At 43.2% G+C, this 21970-nt stretch overlaps 1 protein-coding gene across 1 annotated transcript in view; it reads right to left on the bottom strand.

Annotated features, from left to right (window-relative positions):
- Positions 1–14082: 14082 nt before the first annotated feature.
- Positions 14083–21970, bottom strand: part of LOC121288706 (tumor necrosis factor receptor superfamily member 14-like) — a 41428-nt gene continuing 33540 nt past the window's right edge. The window contains exon 7 of the mRNA XM_041207451.1: positions 14083–15327. Within this exon, the coding sequence (XP_041063385.1) occupies positions 15245–15327 (83 nt within the window). The 3' untranslated portion in view covers positions 14083–15244. The remainder of the gene's footprint in view (positions 15328–21970) is intronic.

Below are 21970 nucleotides of genomic sequence, written 5' to 3'. Positions count from 1 at the left end.
TCTAACACTGTTGAAGCCACAGGGTAAGAGTGATAGACAACAGAAGAAAAAGATTTCCAAAATAAAAGCAAAATACTGCAGACACTGGAAATCTGAAATAAAAACAGAAAATGATGGAAATAGTCAACAGGTCTGGAAGCATCTGTGGAGAGAGAAACAGAATTCGTCAGAGCCAGATCTGAAGAAGAGTCATAAGGATTCGAAACATTACAAAGAACAAAGAAAAGTACAGCACAAGAACAGGCCGCTCAGCCCTCCAAGCCTGCGCCGATGATATTGCCTGTCAAACTAAAATATTTTGCACTTCCGGGGTCCGTATCCCTCTATTCCTATACTATTCATGTATTTGTTAAGCTGTCTCTTAAACAACACTATCGTACCTGCTTCCACCACCTCCTCTGGCAGCAAATTCCAGGCACTCTCAACCCTCTGCGTAAAAAACTTGCCCCGCACATCTCCTCTAAAGTTTTCTCCTCTCACCTTAAATCTATGTCCCATAGTAATTGACTCTTCCACCTTGGGAAAAAGCTTCTGACTATCTACTCTGTCCCTGCCACTCATAATTTTGTAAGCTTCTATCAAGTCGCCCCTCAATCTCCGTCACTCTAGTGAGAACAATCCAAGTTTCTCCAACATCTCCTCATAGCTAATAACCTCCAGACCAGGCAGCATCCTGGTAAATCTCCTCTGCACCCTCTCCAACGCCTCCATATCCTTCTGGTAATGTGGCAACCAGAATTGCACGCAATATTCCAAGTGTGGCCTAACCAAGGTTCTATACAGCTGCAGCATGACTTCCCAGCTTTTATACTCAATATCCCTGCCGATGAAGGCAAGCATGCCATATGCCTTCCTGACTACCTTATCCACCTGTGTTGCCACTTTCAGTGACCTGTGAACCTGTACACCCAGATCCCTCTGCCTGTCAATGCACTTAAGGGTTCTGCCATTTACTGTATAATTCCTGCCTCTATTAGACCTTCCAAAATGCAGTACCTCGCATTTGCCCAGATTAAACTCCATCTGCCCAAGTCTCCAACCGATCTATATCCCGTGGTATCCTTTGACAATCCTCTTCACTATCTGCAACTCCTCCAATCCTAGTGTCGTCTGCAAACTTACTAATTAGCCCAGTTACAGTTTCCTCCAAATCATTTACCTATATTACAAACAGCAAAGGTCCCAGCACTGATCCCTGCAGAACACCACTAGTCACAGCTCTCCATTCAGAAAAGCACCCTTCCACTGCTACTCTCTGTCTTCTATGACCAAGCCAATTCTGTATCCATCTTGTCAGCTCACCTCTGCCCCCGTGCGACTTTACCTTCTGTACCAGTCTGCCATGAAGAACCTTGTCAAAGGCCTTACTGAAATCCATGTATATAACATCCACTGCCCTTCCATCGTCGATCATCTTTGTCACTTCCTGGAAAAACTCAATCAAGTTAGTGAGACACGACCTCCCCTTTACAAAACCATGCTGCCTCTCACTAATACGCCCATTTGCTTCCAAATGGTAGTAAATCCTGCCACAAAGAATCTTCTCCAATAATTTCCCTACTATTGACGTAAGACTCACCGGCCTGTAATTTCCTGGATTATCCATGTTACCCTTCTTCAATGGAACAACATTGGCCATTCTCCAGTCCTCTGGGACCTCACCTGTAGCCAGTGAAGATACAAAGATTTCTGTCAAGGCCCCAGCAATCTCCTCCCTTGCCTCCCTTAATACTCTGGAGTAGATCCCATCTGGCCCTGGGGACCTATCCACCTTAATATTCTTCAAGACCCCTAACACCTCCTCTTTTTTAATCTCAACATGACCCAGGCTATCTATACACTCTTCCCTAGACAAATCGACCACTAAGTCCTTCTCTTTGGTGAATACTGATGAGAAGTACTCATTTAGTATCTCTCCCATTTCTTCTGGCTCCACACACAGATTCCCACTTCTGTCCCTGAGTGGGCCTACCCTTTCCCTGGCTACCCTCTTGCTTTTTACATATGTATAAAAGGCCTTGGGATTTTCCTTAATCCTGGTTGCCAGTGACTTTTCATGACCCCTTTTAGCCCTCCTGACTCTTTGCTTAAGCTTCTTCCTACTTTCTTTATATTCTCCATGGGCTTCATCTGTTCCCAGCCTTCTAGCCCTTACAAATGCTTCCCTTTTCTTTTTGACTAATCTCACAATATCCTTTATCCAAGCTTCCTGAAACATGCCATACTTATCTGTCATCCTAGCAGGAACATGCTGGTCTGAATTCTTCTCAACTGACATTTGAAAGCCCCCCCACATGTCAGTTGTTGATTTGCCCTCGAACATCCGCCTCCAGTCTAGATTCCTCAGTTCCTGCCTCATGTCGTTATAATTAGCCTTCCCCCAATTAAGCACCTTAACCCAAGGACTCCTGTTATCCTTATCCACCAGTACCTTGAAACTTACTGAATTATGGTCACTTTTACCGAAATACTCCCCTACTGAAACTTCGACCACCTGGCTGGGTTCATTCCCTAATACCAGGTCCAGTATTGCCCCTTCCCTAACAAAAACAGAATTACCTGGAAAAACTCAGCAGGTCTGGCAGCATTGGCGGAGAAGAAAAGAGTTGACATTTCGAGTCCTCATGACCCTTCAGCAGAGTTTTGCAAGGTAATTCTGTTTTTGTGTTGGATTTCCAGCATCCGCAGTTTTTTGTTTTTATATATTTTCTGCCCCTTCCCTAGTTGGACTATCTACATATTGTCTCAGAAAGCTCTCCTGGCTGCATCTTACAAATTCTGCACCATCCAAACATCTAGCATTCAGTGATTCCCAGTCAATATAGGGAAAGTTAAAATCACCCACCACAACAACCCTATTGCTCTTACATCTTTCCAAAATCTGCCTACATAACTGTTCCTCAATCTCCCCCCGGCAATTGGGAGGCCTACAGTATATCCCCAACATTGTGACTGCACCCTTCCAATTCCGGAGCTCTACCCATATTGCTTTGCTGCATGAGCCCACCGAGGTGTGCTCCTGTTGTATAGCTGTGATATTCCCCTTAACCAGCAGTGCAACTCTGTCACCTCTTCTACAGCCCTCTCTATCCTGCCTGAAACATCTAAATCCTGGAACATTTATCTGCCAATCCTGTCCATCCTTCAACCAAGTCTCTGTAATAGCAATAACATCATAGTCCCAAGTACTAATCCAAGATCTAAGTTCATCTGCCTTGCCTGCCTTCTCGCATTGAAACAAATGCATTTCAGACCCCCAGTTCCACTGTGTTCAGTAATTTCTCCCTGCCTGCTCTTCCTCTTAGTCCTACTGGCCATATTCACTAGTTCCCAGTCATTTATTTCATCTGCTGACCTATTGCTCTGGTTCCCACCCACCCCCCACCATACTAGTTTAAACCCTCCCGAGTGACACAAGCAAACCTCACAGCCAGGATATTGGTGCCCCTCCAGTTTAGATGCAACCCATCCTTGTCCAGGTCCCACATGCCCCGGAAAAGATCCCAATGATCCAGATATTGGAAACCCTCCTTCCTACACCATCTGTTCAGCCATGTGTTTAGCTGCACCATCTTCCTATTTCTAGCCTCACTGGCACGTGACACAGGGAGTAATCCTGAAATTACAACCCTAGAGGTCCTGTTTTTTAACTTTCTGCCTAACTTCCTGAACTCCTGCTGCAGGACCTTGTCGACTCATCCTGCCTATGTCGTTAGTACCAATGTGTACCACGACCTCTGGCTGTTCTCCCTCCCCCTTCAGAATGTCCCGTACCCGATCAGAGACATCCTGGACCCTGGCACCAGGGAGGCAACATACCATCCTGGTGTCTCTTTCACGACCACAGAAGCACCTATCTGAGCCCCTGACTATAGAGTCTCCTATGACAATTGCTCTTTTGTGCTTTGACCACCGCAACCTCCTCCCCCTCCCCCCCCCCCCAGCCCCACCCTGCTGAACAACAGAGACAGCTGTGGTGCCACTGCTCTGGCTACTGCTGTTGTTTTTCCCTGATAGGCCATCTCCCCCAATAGTATCCAAAATGGTATACCTGTTAGAGAGGGAGACAGCCACAGGAGATTTCTGCACTGACTGCCTGCCCCTTCCAGCAGTCACCCATCTCTCTGTCTGTACCTTGGGTGTGACCACGTCTGCAAAACTTCTGTCTATGACGCTTTCCGACGTTACCTCTGTCCTCTGTCCAAAGATGCCACCAGATCTGCTGAGTATTTCCAGCATTTTTTGTTTTTATTTCATATAAAAAGATTTCTGAGTTGCACAAGGGTAATTGGGTGTTTATGAGTCCAAATGTCATTATATTTGTGGAATTATAAATGAATGAAGCACTTTATTTGAACTCTTCATTGTCCTACCTTCTGCACTGTTGCATTCCTGATTCCAAATGGATATCAGCCTTCAGAAGAGAGGTACAACTGGAGTGGAGAACAAACTAAGGGTGTGAATATGATAGAAGGATTTATGCTGGTGGGAGATTGTAGTGCCATGTGGTTTTACACGTTCAGGTTAGCTGAAGTGTGGTTGTGTGAGCCTGACATGACCTTCTCTCGCAGTGAGGCTGCAGACACCCAGTCTAAATCAGCTCCTCCATCTCTTCATCTTCTTCCTCCTTGTTGGTGGATACTGAGTGGTCTGTGTCTTCCTTCACCTTCAGTTCCATTCCTCTCTGCAGTGCCATGTTGTGCAAGACCCTTGCTGGTGCATACTGAAGGGCTTTCTTGGTGGCTTTGCAAGTCTTGGGAAATGGGAAGATTAATGTTGCTCGTGACTGTTTCCAGCTCACAGCATATTGGTGTCATGGTGAATGGCAGATAGTGTAATGTAGGGCAGTACAGGGAGCCTCTCAGTTTTGGTCTGGGTTTGTCCTGGTTTTTTACCTTTTGGGTGGCGTTGTTGAGATGAGATCCATAGGTGAGAGTATTTTGGATGGGGCTCATGGGAAGTTGCCTTTCACAGAAGGAAACATTGAGTTCTTTCCCAGTGGCAGTTTAGTTCCGGTGGAACTGTACCCTGACACTAATGTCTTCTCTTGATTAGATGGTGGGACCAGATCTGGAAGTAGCATTTCAGTAGGTCCAAATCACTTGTGAGTGTCCTGCAGCCTTTAGCTGCCTCTGGAACATTCCTCCATGTTGGTCATGAGTGAGAGGGCCTGGTAAGAGTAGTTTTTTCCTTATCTGAAACCCACTTGTTGTTGATGACAACCTACACATGGTCTCCCTGTGTGTTAGTTTATCAGGAATTTACCAGCTGATGTCATCCTGAAGACAACTGTAGCCTCCCAATCTGAAAACCATGAAAACATGATTTGAATTGGATCAAACAATTGTCCCTAATTCACAGTGTGCACCACTGCTCGCTGTTTGCATTTCATTACATAGTGTGTGTGGCGTGTCAGCCAGTTAGTAGCACTGTCACCTCAGTTTCAGATGGTTATGGATTTGATCCCACTCCAGGACTTGAGCACAAAAACCTAGCATGATACTCAGTGCAGTACTGAGGGAAAACAATTTTAAATTAAAACATTGCAAAGTACTTCAAAGAAGCTTTATCAAACTAAATCTGACATCAAATCACAAGAAGCGATATTAGGGCAGGTGACTAAAAGGTTAATCAAAGAGATTGGTTTTGTGGAGCACCTGGTGCAACGGTAGCGCGTCTGACTCCAGATCAGAAGGTTGCGTGTTCAAATCACGTCAGGCTCACGGCTTTTCAATGTACCTGAAGCTTTGGTCTGGGCACAAAGTTCGTTCTGTCTGGATTCTGCTGAAAAGATAATTTTGGCTTGGCCTAAATAGCCAAGTGGTTATGGTACTGCAAGATCAAGAGTTCAAATCTCACATTGGCAAACTATGAAACAATGTAACTTCATCTGAATAGGAACAGATGGAAACGTGTTTGTACTCGAAAGAGTTACAGGATAGAGGGCTTGGCCTAAATAGCCAAGTGGTTATGGTACTGGGTTTGTAACCCCAAGCTCAAGAGTTCAAATCTCACAATGGCGAAACTATGAAACAATGTAACTTCATCTGAAACAGATGGAAACGGGTTTGTACTCGAAAGAGTTACAGGAGAGAGGGGGAGAAAGATGCAGAAGTTTAGAGAGGGAAATGCAGAGCTTGGGCAGCAGGGGGCATTGTTACCAATAGTGGCAGAATATGGGATTTGCAAGTGGAACACAGAGTCTGCGGAGGCTTGTAGGGCTGGAGGTGTTTACTGAAACGGAGTGTCAAATACATGAAAGTATTTGAACATAAGGTTGGGAATTTAAAATTGAGACATTGCTGTGCCAGGAGCCAAAAACATCAAGTACAGGAGTAATGGTGGACAAGTGTGAGTTAAGAAAGGGGCAGCGGGTTTTGGATGAGCTCGAACCCTTGAATTGACTTTAGTCCCACAATTTTACTCTATAAAACACTTTGTCTATGGCACAGGCCAAATGATCAACCCACTGGTGTCTCCTGCTCACTGCCTGCCCATTAACCCACAGAGGAAAGACTTAATTCTCAACAATCAGAGAACACTGCAGGTAAATTCTATCTCTCCCATGGGAAAATTCATCCCAGTGTTTGGCCTCCTGATGCACATCAGGAGTTGGGGTTCACAGCATCTGCTAGAACAATCACTTTTTAATCTTAGGTGGCCCCTGTGGGGAGTGCAGGATGGGGGAGGAGGGAGAATGTAGCATTGGCCAGACTGGCTTCAGATTCAGTAATGTGTTAAAATTGCCCCTTTCTGAAAGCATTGATTTCTTCCCTGAGTTATTTTCAGGATTCCTAATCTGGGGCCCCACTTTACACCACTCCACTTCCTAAAACCCCAGTATCTTGTTGACATCTGGTATGTTCAGGGAGGTGTGAGCAACAGGAGTTTTGGTTTGTGATGCCACACCCTCTGGTTTTGCATCCATCTCTGATGTCAAACCACCTACTACCATCAATAAGGTCCCATCCCTTCCTGCACTTACCCTCCTGGGATTATTCATACAACAAACAAGGAACAGGAGTAGGCCATTCAGCCCCACGAGCCTGCTCCACCTTTTAATAAGATCATGGTTGATCTGATAATAACCTCAAATCTACATCCCACCTACCCCCAATAACCTATCACCCCCTTGCTTGCCAAGAATCTATCCACCTCTGCCTCAGAAATATTCAAAGACTCTGCTTCCCCCACCTTTTCAGGAAGAAAGTTCCAAAGACTCATGAGCCTCTGAGTGAAAAATTTTTGCCTCATCTCTGTTTTAGATGGGAGACCCCTTATTTTTAAACAGTGACCCCTAGTTCTAGATTCTCCCACAAAAGGAAACATCCTCTCCACATCCAGCCTGTCAAGACCCCTCAGGATCTTATATGTTTCAATCAAGTCACTTTTACCCTTCTAAACTCCAGATACAAGCCTAACCTGTCCAACCTTACCTCATAAGACAACCACCCATTCCAGGTATTAGTCTGGTAAACCTTCTCTGAACTGCTCCTAACCACATGTCTGCTTCCAGATCACCACGAAAGTTGGGGCTTTGAAACAGAAACGATAATGCCAGAGAAACACAGCCTCTATGAGGAGAACCGATTATTACACTGTCAGCAGTGCACACTCTGATTTCTGAAAGAAAAGTAAAATACTGTGCATGCTGGAAACCTGAAATAGAGAAAAAGCTGGAACTAATGCAAAGAGATGCCTGTGTTCTTTGTGGACTACGGCTGTTACTTACTCAGCAGGTCTGGCAGAATCTGTGGAGAGTTAGTGATAGAACTGAAGAAAAAGAGGTGTACAGATGTAAAGCACTGAGGAGGGGAAAGGACAAAAGGGGAATTCTTTGCTAGGGTCCGATTCTTCACCCTCCCCAAAAGTAACAAACAATGAAAACTTGTAAATAAGAATACTGGTCCGAGCTGGTCTTCTAAACCTTAAAATGGCACATCAGTGAAACTGGGAAATAAGAGTACTGGTCAAACTGTTTTATCCTTCTGGGTCTTACAGATCTTCTGTTTTGTTTTTCTCTGGATATCTGACAGCTTTTGTGGTGAGTAGGTTGCGGTCGGTAAATAGTTTCTTGCTTAGCTGACTACGGTTCCTTTTCACAAGATTGTTTCTTCTGGGTTGTTCATGTCGCTGTGAAGCAAGGACAAGCCTTTGTTTAAAAGTAAAATACTACAGATGCTGTAATTCTGACGCAAAAACAAAAATAGTTGGAAAAACTCAGCAGGTCTGACAGCATCTGCGGAGAGGAACACAGTTAACGTTTCGAGTCCGTATGACTCATCAGAACGAAGGAAAAATAGAAATGAGGTGAAATATAAGCTGGTTGAAGGGGGTGGGACAGGTAGAGCTGGATAGAGGGCCAGCGATAGGTGGAGGCAAAGAAGAGATTGCCAAAGATGTCATAGACAAAAGGACAAAGAGGTGTTGACGGTGGTGATATTAGCTAAGAAATTTGCTAATGGTGACAGTAAGGGTAGAAAGCAGGACGAGCAAGTGACAGATAGCCCTAGTGGGGGGTGGGGTGGGGGGAAGGGATTGAAATAGGCTAAAAGGTGCCGATAAAACAATGGATGGAAATAAATTTAAAAATAATAATATAAATTGGTGGGAAAAGAAAAATATATTAAAAAAATGTAATAATTATTAGAAAAAAGGGGGATCGGAAAGAGGGTGGGGACAGAGGAGAGAGTTCATGATCTGAAGTTGTTGAACTCAATGTTACGTCCGGAAGGCTGTAAAGTGCCTAATCGCAAGATGAGGTGCTGTTCCTCTAGTTTGCATTGAGCTTCACTGGAACATTGCAGCGGGCCAAGGACGGACATGTGGGCATGAGAGCAGGGTGGAGTGTTGAAATGGCAAGCGACAGGGAGGTCTGGGTCATACTTGCAGCAGAAACAGGACATTAAATAAAGATTAACATACAAGCAGGGATATCGCCTCTGGCTGTCATGGTTAATGTATCTTAGTGCTTTTTCCTCTCCTCTGTCCCATCTGATCTCTTTGTGACAAAAAGTGGAAATAGCTGCAGGAAAGTTTCTGCCCAAAACATGAAATAGGTTTGAATTTGAAGGTTTAATAGATTAAAAGGGTTGAATTAGCGCCGCCTGTTGGTGAGAATAATGTAGTGCAAACAGCTGTGATACCAGCAACAACGTAGAGAGGGCGCTGTTGGCAGCGATGGCTTTTGATCATTAGTAGGTCTGCACCGCCCTCAGCTGGTATTTATTGATATTACAGTCAGTATAAAAGTCTACAGCGCTGCAATACCACAGTATTCCTATAGATGGTGATGTTATAAGGGGTTACGCTTCAGGTGTGCAGCGCCATCATATTAACTACGATGATTAAATTCACACCGCTATCGTTATATTTCAATATGCTGAGAATATGGTTTGAATGGGCTGGGACATGCCCCAAAAACCAGGAGGACCACATAGCCAAAGTAAAGCACAAGACTGGGTATGTGGAAGCAATCCTCCCTCTTGCACCTGGTCATCAGACATGAGGCGCTCTCACTGTTGCTGCACATGGCACAGGTCTGGCCCATAACCTGCTCTTGAGTTGTGGTGGCCACTCTAACCATCTTCCACTTTATCTTCAGATTGAAAATGGACAGTGTCTGGAGGAACACCTGATACAAATCTCGATAAAATATTGGGTGCGGCAGGAGGAAAGCATACCCAACATCACCCTCATCCTGATGACCACCTTTGTGTGTGGCTGCATCAAGTAGCACATAGACCATCAGTGAACAAACACCGAGTGTCACTACATGCTGAGTTTCTATCTGAACTCAATGTTGCAAAGGATGGGTCTGGCCACATTGCTGTGAAACACACCATTCAGTTGTACCACCTGTTCCTTGTGGAAAAGTTTATGTAGAAAAACACCTTAACCACAAGTCCATCAGGCAGTGGACCACACATAACATTCTTGAGGTTCTTGAGGACTGAGCTTACAACTGTTATGTAATGTACATTTGACAAATTTTATGAAAAAAGGATATCTTTTGAGAAAAAATATTAAAGTGCTATGAACAGATACAGGAAATAATCCCAAAGGTCTTTATATCAATAGGAATAGAATACAAGGGGTAGAAGTTATGCTTCAGTTATACGAAGCCCTAGTTAGACCACAAATTGAATATTGTGCTCAATTCTGAAGCAGTCCATGTCCAAATTTAGCAAGAGCTGGACAATATTCAGGCTTGGGCTGACGAGTGGCAAGTAACATTCATGCCATGCAAGTACCAGGCAATGACCATCTCCAACAAGAGACCATCCAGGACAAAGCAGCCCATTTGATTGGCACCCCTTCCACAAGCATTCACTCCCTCCACCACCAACGAATGGTAGCAGCAGTGTGCACCATCTACAAGATGCACTGCAGGAACTCACCAGGGCTCCTTTGACAGCACCTTCCAAACCCACAGCCACTACCATTTAGAAGGATAAGGGCAGCAGATAGATGGGAACCACCTGGAGGTTCCCGTGTAAACAACTCACCATCCTGACTTGGAAAAATATTACCATCCCTTCACTGTTGATGGGTCATAATCCTGAAACTCCCTCCCTAACAACACAGTGATGTTCCTAAAATATCTGAAAGAACGTGACAAAACATTTCAAATTGGCCATCACAAAAACTGCAATCATACTCAACTTTTACACATGGATCACGTGGAGCTTCAATACAATCAATGAACATTACAGTCATTTTAATACGGTCATTACAGACAGTCAGGCTGTGCAATGGGTGTTGGAGTTATCGACATACATCATATTGCACTCTGAGGTGCTTCAATACAATAATGATACATTTAGTATTCACTGCATACATTCAGTGTGAGTCATACAACCCGAGGGGTCTGTATAATTCCCAGCATCTCGGTGCGCTAAGGCAGAAAGGTCTGAGACAATGACCTTTCCCCATTGCGCCTTTGCAGCGGCTGTCCCAAGCTTTAGTGTGTCCCTCAGCACGTAGTCCTGGACCTTGGAATGTGCCAGTCTGCAACACTCGGTCGGGGACAACTCTTTGCACTGGAAAACCAACAAGTTTCGGGCAGACCAAAGAGCGTCTTTCACTGAGTTGACGATCCTCCAGCTGCAGTTGATGTTTGTCTCGGTGTGTGTCCCTGGGAACAGCCCATAGAGCACAGCGTCCTGTATCACAGAACTGCTCGGGATGAACCTCGACAGAAACCACTGCATCTCTCTCCAGACCTTCTTTGCAAAGGCACATTCCACAAGGAGGTGAACAACGGTCTCTTCCCCACCACAGCCACCTTGAGGGCAATGTGCAGAGGGGTTGAGACTCCTGGTGTGTAGGAAGGATCTGGTGGGGAGGGCCTTTCTCACCACCAGCTAAGTTACATCTTGATGCTTGTTGGAAGGTTCTGGTGATGAGGTATTCTGCCAAATGACTTTGACAGTCTGCTCGGGGAACGATCCGACAGGATCCACCATCTCCTTTTCCTGTAGGGCCTCTAGGACAATAAGTTTGGACCACTGCCTGATGGACTTGTGGTCAAAGGTGTTTCTCTGGATAAATTTTTCCATGAGGGACAGGTGGTACGGCACGGTCCAACTACTTGGAGCGTTCCGTGGCAGCGTGGCCAGACCCATCCTTCACAACACTGGGGACAGGTAGAACCTCAGCACGTAGCAACACTTGGTGTTTGCTTACCGAAGGTCTATGCACAGCTTGTTGCAGCTGCACACAAAGGTGGCCTTTAGGATGAGGGTGATGTTGGGCACGTTTTTCCCTTTATGTAGAGGCTCGTATATCGTGTCCTTGTGAACACAATCCATTTTTGACCTCCAGATAAAGCAGAAGATGGCTTGGGTGATCACCACAGTGCAGAAGTGAGGAATGGGCCAGACCTGTACCACATACAGCAACACCGAGAGTGCCTCACACCTGATGACCAGATTCTTACCCGCAGTGGAGAGGGAGTGTCGCTCCCACATGTCCTGGACCCTCCGAACCATATCCCCAGCACCTTCAGGTTGTCTGACCTGATGGTGAAGGGGATAAAGGATTGGCCAGCCCAGTTCCCAAAGATGGTTGTCTCGCATATTTAATCATTGTCTCTGCAGTGCCAGGTTAAGTATGCTTCCATTTTGCACAGAATGCCAGCTGACATCATCCATTTACCCCTTAGGTGCTGAAGGGCACTGACTGAAAATTGACAATTTCCCATCAGTCAGCATGTGCTGCTACTGTGATTGATGATTTGTGCCTAAAGTTTACAATATAATGATAGACTGAAAAGATACCCCAGTCGTGTAAAGCTGCTGTGGCCATTTGCATATTGCACTTGAACGCAAATGAACAGGCTGATGGACACACACCAATGAGGTCAGCGGTAGGAGAAACCACGCATGAGCTGATGGACAGTGTGAGCCGAGTGTGTACGTACAACTGTTCCTGGTGCCTGTTGTGGTTGGAGTTGCAGTAGGACAAAAATGACTAAAGCAACGCTTTCAGATAATCCTCATAAAGTATTTAATATATATTTACATACTTAATATATATATTTACACATTAGGTGGCACTGCCAGGTGGTGAAAGCCACACACTCTTTCCCAATCTCATCACACACACCAACACACTCTTTCCCAACCTCATCACACACACCAACACACTCTTTCCCAATGTGAACACACACACCAACACACTCTTTCCCAACCTCAACACACACACCAACACACTCTTTCCCAACCTCATCACACACCAACACACTCTTTCCCAACCTCATCACACACACCAACACACTCTTTCCCAACCTCATCACCCACACCAACACACACTTTCCCAACCTATTTCCCTACCACACTCACTCAGCAACTCCTCTTCCTAAACCCCACATGCCCTCCCTCCTGGGGCTGGAGCACAAAACTGATCAGAGGGCTGGATCTTGGTTGGGGCCTTGGATTGGGTGAGAGGATCCAGCCATCCTCTGTCAGATAATCTGTTTTTGTGATGTTGGTTGAGGGACACTGTGGAGAACTATCCTGCTCTTCAAAATAAGTGCCATTGGATTCTTTAAGTGCATCTTAGTGCGCCGACAGGGCCTCTGTTTAATGTCTTATCCAAACCGACAGGCAGCACCTCTAACAGTATTGTACTTCCTCAGTAGAGCACTGGAGTTTCAGCCTAGATTTTTGTGCCAAGTTGCTAGAGAGAGACCTCAGCCTACAACCAGTGCTCCAGCTCTTACAAATTGTATGTGTCCACAAATTCACAGGGAAAATTTCACCTCAAGTCATGATCTTGCACAGGGGGTTGTGACTGAGCAGTGAGAGGGTTTCTGACCAGTGCGCTGAGTGGTCAAGGCTAACTGAATAAACTGTGACCAGAGGCGACCCCTGCTCCTCTAGTGCTCCACCCATGCACGTTCTGCTCCCCCTGCCCACACTCTGCTCTCGTCTAACCACACTTCTACCACAAAAACAAAAATACCTGAAAAAACTCAGCAGGTCTGACAGCATCTGCGGAGAGGGATACAGTTGACTTTTAGAGTCTGTATGACCCTTCATCAGAACTAAGACATATAGAAATGAGATGAAATATATGCTGGTAGAAGGAGGTGGGACAGGAGAGCTCGATAGGGGGCCAGTGATAGGTGGAGGCCAAGAAGAGACTGCCAAAGATGTCATAGACAAAAGGACAAAGGGGTGTTGATGGTGGTGATATTATCTAAAGAATGTGCTAATGGGGACATTAAGGGAAGCAAGCTAGTGGCAGATGGCCCTTCTGCGGGTGCAGGGGTTGGGGGGGGAGGGATCTAAATGGGCTAAAAAGTAGAGATGAAGCAATAGATTGAAATAAATTTAAAAATAGGAGGGAAAAGAAAAAAATATAGTGTAAAAAAAAATAAATTATTGGAAAAAGGGGGATCGGAAAGGGGGTGGGATGAAGGAGAGAGTTCATGATCTGAAAGTGTTGAACTCAATACTAAGTCAGGAAGGCTGTAAAGTGCCTAGTCGGAAGATGAGGTGCTGTTCCTCCAGTTTGCTTTGACCTTCAGTTGAACATTGCAGCAGGCCAAGGACAGACATGTGGGCATGAGAGAAGGGTGGAGTGTTGAAATGGCAAGCGACAGGGAGGTCTGGGTCATGCTTGTGGACAGACTGAAGCTGTTCTGCAAAGTGGTCACCCAGTCTGTGTTTGGTCACCCCAATGTAGAGGAGATTTCTACCACTAAATGATCACTGTCCCAGCACCCCTGTTATCTGATGGCAAATTGAACAGTACAGAAAAAAGTGGAATTTCTTTATCAGAATCTTTACCTGGACATCTATAGGAAATACCTTGCTTTTCTTAAATGAGTTATGAAAATAATTATCCAATGAAGTTTATAAATTATCTGTTAAGCTATGTTTTTTTTTGAAAAAGTTTGTTTACTGAGTTGATAGACATTAGGGTTGATGTGTTTGGAAAATCGTCTGATTCAGATGGGAGATTGCCAGCCACTGAGCGATAGCTGGCTCGTCCATTCTCTGCTGTGATCTTCTACCATTTTTCCACAACGGAGTCAAGTGAAATCAACCAAAGTCAACAGGTGTTCAAACGTCCTTTTCCAAGTTCTTTTTCTGCTCATGCTGGACTCGATTTACCATCCGGGCTTTTGACATCAGATACAAATTTTCACGATTCATCTTTGCATTTCGAAAATGAATGCATCCATTAAAGAGCATTAAAGTCATGAAGAAAATGTTAAAATCGGTACGTGTTAAATTGACATACGGGTACAGTCCATCAATGTTCAACAAAAATTACACCACCAGCCAACAGTTTATTCCTTCTCCTCTGATCTAGCTGCCCAGATGTCTCACCGAGGACGACAGTATTTGAGCTGGCTGGTGCTCAATCTGAATTGTGGTTCAGGTTTGATTATTCTGGGTGTACGGTACATAAATCACTGTTCAGATACTTTGAATATTCTGAAAGGTTATAACAGGCTGGCATTATTAGTTGTGAATGAAATTACTGCCTTGGTAGTTCCGAATTTGCGAGTGCCCGTGGTTTCAAGATGCAGCTTGTATCTTTTACGTGATGGATTTGGTGCTTCCAATGAGTTTCTGTTCAGATGTATTTATTTGTAGAGGTTTCACCGTCTTCCATGTTCACTTCTTTTGACAGCCCTCTCTTGTCTTCCTGTACTGACTGTACCAAAATGAATTTGGATTTGACAAGTCAATTGCACAAAACACTCAAACCAAATAGACCAAAGTAATCATATTCTTCTATTCATTTCATGTTGGCCAGCCAGTGAAATAGTTTCAGAGGAACTTTGGATTCTTGAATCATGAGGATCTCCTAAAAACGAAAAATACAGAAATGTCACTTTAGAGTTACTGTTTATCTTTATCAAATGATGATACAGATGAAATGAAGAGTCTAAAAATCAATATGTACAGTAAAGGAAAATAATTAGGTCTTGAAACTGAACCAATTTGCATGAAGCAATGGAAAGGTCCTTTAATACAATGGAGCTAATGGTCATCTGACAAATCTATGCATGCACTTGAAATTACAACAGTACAATAGTGTGAGAGATGACCTTAGTTCTAAAGACCAAGATTTAGGATCAGTATGGATAGAGATAAGAAATACTAAAGGTAAGAAGTCACCTGTGGGAGTAGTTTATAAGTGGTATCTCACCAGTAACTACACTGTCGGACAGGGTATACAGTACAAAATAATGGGGTCTGATGAGAAAGGTACAGCGATAATCATGAGTGATTTCAATCTACTTGTAGGTTGGACGAATCAGAGAGCAAAGATAGTCTGGAAGATGAGTTCATTAGGCACGTTCTAGGGCCAACCAGAGAACAGGCTATTCTAGATCTGGTAATTGTTATGATTGGGTGAGGAAGAGTGAGCTGGCTCCCCTTTCATTCAGCCCTGCAGGCTGGCTACAACAAAGGTTTTTAAAAATTATTTTTTTCCGTAGATACCTTTTCTTGTCTAAATGTACTTACTTTTTAACAAGGAGTCAATCAAACCAGGTTTACTTGAGTCAAAGAAAGAGTAAGTTTATTAGTTACTAAACTGAAGAAAAAAATAAAAGACATGACGACACATACAGAAAGAGAGAGAGAGATGCTTCCTGCTCTTTTTCAGCAGCGTTCTTAGATGACTGTCATGTTTCTTCCTGCTTCTCCCTCTCTCTGCTTTTGGCAGAACCAGTTTTTAAACTAATTTCTGTATATTCCAAGAAGGGATTCCAATTAACATCTATTGTTGTCGTGATCCCAGTTTTTCTCTTTCATCTCAGAAACGTTTTGACACATTTTGAGATATAAATCAACAGGAGATGGAGTTATTTCATCCTCCAAAGGGGTGTTGAGTATCTAGTTGGGTGTAACTGGCTGAGCAGCAAATCCATTATCTTCACAGCATTACAGGGAATTAAAAGTCCAGCACTTTGCACTTTTAATGCCTTCCTATCAAGAATCCCTGTTTCAACTGGGCCTTGACACATCTCCACCTGCAGGTATGAAATTCCATGCAACATCTGAGAGTAGGTGTGTAGTGCAAATCATATAGGAACTTTCCAACAAAGTGGTCACTTACAATATTTTTATTAATTTGTGGGATGTGGGCTTCGCTGGCTGAGCCAGTATTTATTGCCCATCCTTAGTTGCCCTTGAGAAGGTAGTGGTGAGCTGCCTCCTTGAACTGCTGCAGTCCATGTGGTGCAGGTACACCCACAGTGCTGTTAAGAAGGGAGTTTCAGGATGTTGACCCAGTGACAGTGAAGGAACGGCAATATATTTCCAAGTCAGGATGGTGAGTGACTTGGAGGGGAACTTCCAGGTGGCGGTGTGCCCACCTATCTGCTGCCCTTGTCCTTCTGGATGGTAGTGGCCATGGGTTTGGAAGGTGCTGTCTAAGGAGCTTTGGTAAATTTCTGGGTCTCAGATGACTGCTGGTATCCATCTTTGGTTAGTGTCTTTACTTGCATTTAAAAAAACAGGATTTCTTTAAACAGTTCAATATGCCCGTGGTTAGCTGGTGAAGTTGTTGGTAGATCACATTCAATAATCATGTCTGTCATCATGACATAATGTGTAATGACACAGAATTGATTAATGACCTCATAATAAAGGAGCTCCAGGCTGTCAGTGATCATAACAAGATTGTTATACTTTCCAGTGAGAAAGAAAGACTCTTGGAGAAGATGCATCATTCGTGCCTAACTAAGGAAGTTAAAAGATAGTATCAGGTTGAAAGAAAAAGTGTACAATTCCGTGAAGATTAGTGGCAGGTCTGAAAATTGAACAGGATACTTAAATAAAAGCAAATAATAACAAAAAAAACATGAGAAATCAGAAGTTAGAATGAGAGAAAGCTAGCTAAAAATATAAAAGTGAGTATTGTTCCTCTAGAGAGAGTGTCTTGGAAATTAATACGGGGAAATAAGGGATGCATTTTGGTAGGAAGAACATGGAGAGACAGTATAATAATTAAGGGGGTGCAGGGGCAGAGGGACCTGAGTGTATATGTGCATTGGTCATTGATGTTGGCAGGACAGGTGGCGAGAGCAGTTAATAGAGCATACAGTATCCTCAGCTTTATTAATAGGGGCATAGAGTACAAGAGCAAGGAGATTATGCTGCGTTTATATAAGATACTAGTTAGACCTCAGCTAGAGTATTGTGTACAGTTCTGGGCACCACACTATAGGAAGGATGTGAATACATTGGATAGAGTGCAGCAGAGGTTTACAAGAATGGTTCCAGAGATGAATTACTTCAGTTATGAAGATAGGTTGAAGAAGTTGAGACTGTTCTACTTGGAGAGGAGGGGGGCTAAGAGGAGATTTAATAGAGGTGTTCAAAATCATGAGGGGACTGAATAGAATAGATAGGGAGAAACTGTTCCCACTTGTACAAGGATCGAGAACAAGGGGGCAGAGATTTAAAGTGATTTGCGAAAGAAGTAAAATGTGATGTGAGAAAAAACTTTTTCACACAGCGGTGGTTCAAGTCTGGAATACACTGCCTGGACTTGTGGTGGAGATAGGTTCATTCGAGGCATTCACGAGGGTATTGGATGATTATTTGAATAGAAACAATGAGCAAGGGTATGGGGAAAAGGCAGGAGAATGGCACAAAGGCATGAAGCTCATTCGAAGAACCAGTGCAGACACAATGGGCTGAATGGCCTCCTTGTGCACTGTAAAATTGTGATTCTGTGAAATAAGGAAATAGTAGATGCATTGAATAGATATTTTGTGATTGCCTTCATTGTAGAAGACACAAATAACATCCTAGATATAACTATAAATCAAGAAGTGAAAGGAAGGGAGGAACTTAAAACTGTTACAATTATCAGGGAAAGGATAATTAGAAAGTTATTGGAACTAAAAATTCACAAGTCCCCAGATCCTGATGGACTTCATCCTAATGTGTTAAAAGAAGTGGCTGCTGAGATAGTAGATGCACCAGTTTTAATCTTCCAAAATTGCCTAGATTCTGGAAAGGTCCCATTAGTTTGTAACATAGAGTTTGTAACATAGAGCTTGTAACAGAGCTTGTAACATAGAGCTTGTAACTCCTCTATTCAAGGAAGAGACAGAAAGCAGGAAACTACAGGCCAATTAGCCTAACATCTGCCACAGGGAAAATACTAGAATCTATTATTAAGGAGGTTTCTGCAGGGTACCTTGCGAATCATAACGCAATCTGGCAGAATCAACATGATTTTGAGAAAGGGAAATCGTGTCTGACTAGCTTATTAGAGTTATTTGAGGAAGTAACAAACATTGTGAATAAAGGGGAACCTGTAGATGTGGTTTATTTATTTAAATTTGGATTTCCAAACAGCATTTGATAAGGTGCCACATCAAAGGTTACTACACAAAATAGGAGCTCATGGTGTAGGGGGTAACATATTAGCATGGATAAAGGATTGGTTAGCTAACAGGATAGAGAGAGAAGGCGTAAATGGGTCATTTTCAGGTTGGCAAGATGTAGTCAGTGGAGTGCCACAGGGATCAGTGCTAGGGCTTCAACTATTTGCAATCTTTATTTATGACTTGGATGAAAGGACCAAAATGTGTGTTTGTTAAATTTACTGACAACAAAGCTAGGTTGGAAAGTAAGTTATGAAGAGAACATAAGGAGACTGCAAAGAGATATAGATAAGCTAAATGAATGGGCAAGAATTTGGCAGATAAAGTATAATGTGGGGAAATATGAACTTTGGCAGGAAGAACAGAAAATGAGCATTTTATTTAAATGCTAATTAATAGCATTTATTTCACATTTAAATAATGCTAAATTATTTTAGCATTATTTATATTGGTGGCAGAATGGTAACGTCACTGGTCTAGTAATCCAGAGGCACAGCTAATGCTTTGGGAACACATGTTTAAATCCCACCACAGCAGCCAGTGGAATTTAAATTCAATCACATCTAGAATTGAAAGCTCGTTTCAGTAATGGTGATCATGGAGCTATAATCAATTGATATAAAAACCCATTTGGTTCACTAATGTTCTTTAGGGAAGGAAATTTGCCGTCCTTACCTGGTTTGGACTACATGTGACTCCAAACTCACAGTAATGTAGTTGGCTCTAAACTGCCCTCTGAAATGGCCCAGCAAGTCACTCAGTTCAAGGGCAATTTGGGATGGGCAATAAATGCTGGCCTTGCCAGTGACACCCACATCCCATGAAAGAATTTTTAAAAACTCTGCAGTACAGAGGGATCTGGGTGTACTGGTATATGAATCACAAAAGGTCAGTAAGCAGTACTGCAAATGATTAGGAAGAAAAATGGAATGTTGTTAATTATTGCAAAAGGAATGGAATATAAATATAGGGAAGCTTTGCTACAGTTCTACAGAGTGTTGATGAGACCATATCTGGAATACTCTGTATAGTTTTAGTCTCCTTATTTAAGAAATGATATAAATTCATTAGAAACAGTGCATAGATGGTTCACTTGACTGATTCCTGGGATGAAGAGCTAGTATTACGAGGAAAGCTGGGGCAGACTAGGTCTGTATCTACAGGCATTTAGAATGAGAGGTGATCTTATTGAAACATAGAAGGTCCTGAGGGAACTTGACAGGATGGATGCTGAAAGGATGTTTTCCCTCGTGGGAGGGACAGGAACAAGGGGACACAGTTTAAAAATAAGGGGTCTCCCATTTAAGATGGAGATGAGGAGAAATGATTTCTCTCAGAGGGTCATTAGTCTGTGGAATTCTCTTCCCCGAGAGCAGTGGAGACTAGGTCATTGAATATTTTTAAGGCTATTTGGATAGATTCTTGATGGATAAGGGAGTCAAAGGGTAGAAGGTCAGACAGTAAATTAGAGGCCACAATCAAATGAGCCATGATCTAATCAAATGGTGGAGCAGGCTCGAGGGGCTGAATGGCCTATTCCTGTTCATTCATATGTTGTATGTAATTACGGTTGCTGGAACTAAAATATTATTTGAAAGGTTTTTAGTCTTTTAACTTGAAAGTTGTTCTTCAATCTGTGTAACTATGACAGTGCACTGTGATACTAACATACCATGCTGCTTTGTAAGAAGTAAGGGATTCAGCTTCATGATTTCCAGCGTCACACGCCCCCAACTGAAGCAGGATGATAAGCAGAGGTGCAGGATTTCCCCAAACAGAAAGGAAACTGAAGGTACAATGAAACCTGTGTCTCCATGTTTCCATGCAGAAGCCTCGGAATAGGACAGTGAAAGTGGCATCATAGAAGACGAGGATAACACAGACAAAAAAAATGAAATAGGGAAAAATCACTCATATTAAAATGTGAAGACATCTCAGCAAAAAAAATAAGAACCATATAAATAAGCAGAACAAGGAGCTGAAGAGGTGAAAATTCACTGTCAACTCAGCTGATTTTAAAGATTCTAAAGAAAAGTAAAAAAATACCAGCCAACAAAGAATACGCCTCAGTGCCTATTTCTCTTTTTGGGACTTCTCTATGCTCAAATTAGATTTCACATTTCCCTAGTTATGATAGTGATTATAGTTCAAAAGAATTTTAATTGTAGGGAATGTCCTGAGGTTATGAAAGGCGCTACATAAATGCAAATTTTTTTCTTTTATTATGAATGCCCAATTTTGACATTAAATTATATTTATTTTTACTTATTGACTAAAGATAGTTTTCCTCCCTTTCTGTGTCAGTTACTGGCTGCCGTATAAGTTAGCTCAATTGAGGAAAGCCAGCACAGACTTGTTAAAGGTAAACTGTATTTAACCAGTTTGATTGTGTTTTTTCATGTGGTAACAAAGAGGGTTGATGAAGGTAATGTGATTGATGTAGTGCACATGGACTTCCAAAAGGCATTTGATCAAGTGCCACATGGTAGAGTTGGAACAACGTTGAAGCCCATGGAATAAAAGGGAGAGTGACAACATTATCAGGACATTAGTGGTGAACTTTGGACAGGAGGAAGGTACACTCGGCCACTTTCCAAGATGAAGGTGAGAAACAAACAAATCACCCTTAGGGGAGTGCGAAGTGAGAGACATTTCCTATAATCCAGGCAACCGTCGAAACTTGTGACTGTCTAAAGAAGAGTCATTAAAAATGCAAAGTCCTGGATATTGAAACAATAGCTGTCACAGACAGACACACCCAAATCTTCTTGGAAATACATAATGGGTGACGTATTTCAGGGCAAGGCTGCCCAGCCACTAGCACGAGATTACAAGTGACGCAGGCAGTCAAGAAAGTCTTCAGCAGAGGAAACAGGCTGAAGGCTGCTCTCTTTCACCCGCTTTCTCTTTTGGAATAAGGGTGTCGCCCAGTACCAGAAACCTACCAGCAAAGCAAACTGAGATTGCTTAATAGACGCAACATCTTCTACATCTGACTGCATCCAAGAAACCAGGTAATGTAAATCAGCTGCAACGATTAAAATTTATGCCTCAAAGAGAATCAAAGGAAACAACCTTTCCCTGTGTGTGTGTCCTATT

This window comes from Carcharodon carcharias, chromosome 15 (genome assembly GCF_017639515.1).
Source record: "Carcharodon carcharias isolate sCarCar2 chromosome 15, sCarCar2.pri, whole genome shotgun sequence".
NCBI classification, from domain to species: Eukaryota; Metazoa; Chordata; class Chondrichthyes; order Lamniformes; family Lamnidae; genus Carcharodon; species Carcharodon carcharias.
This window is presented reverse-complemented; position numbering and strand designations above follow the sequence as displayed.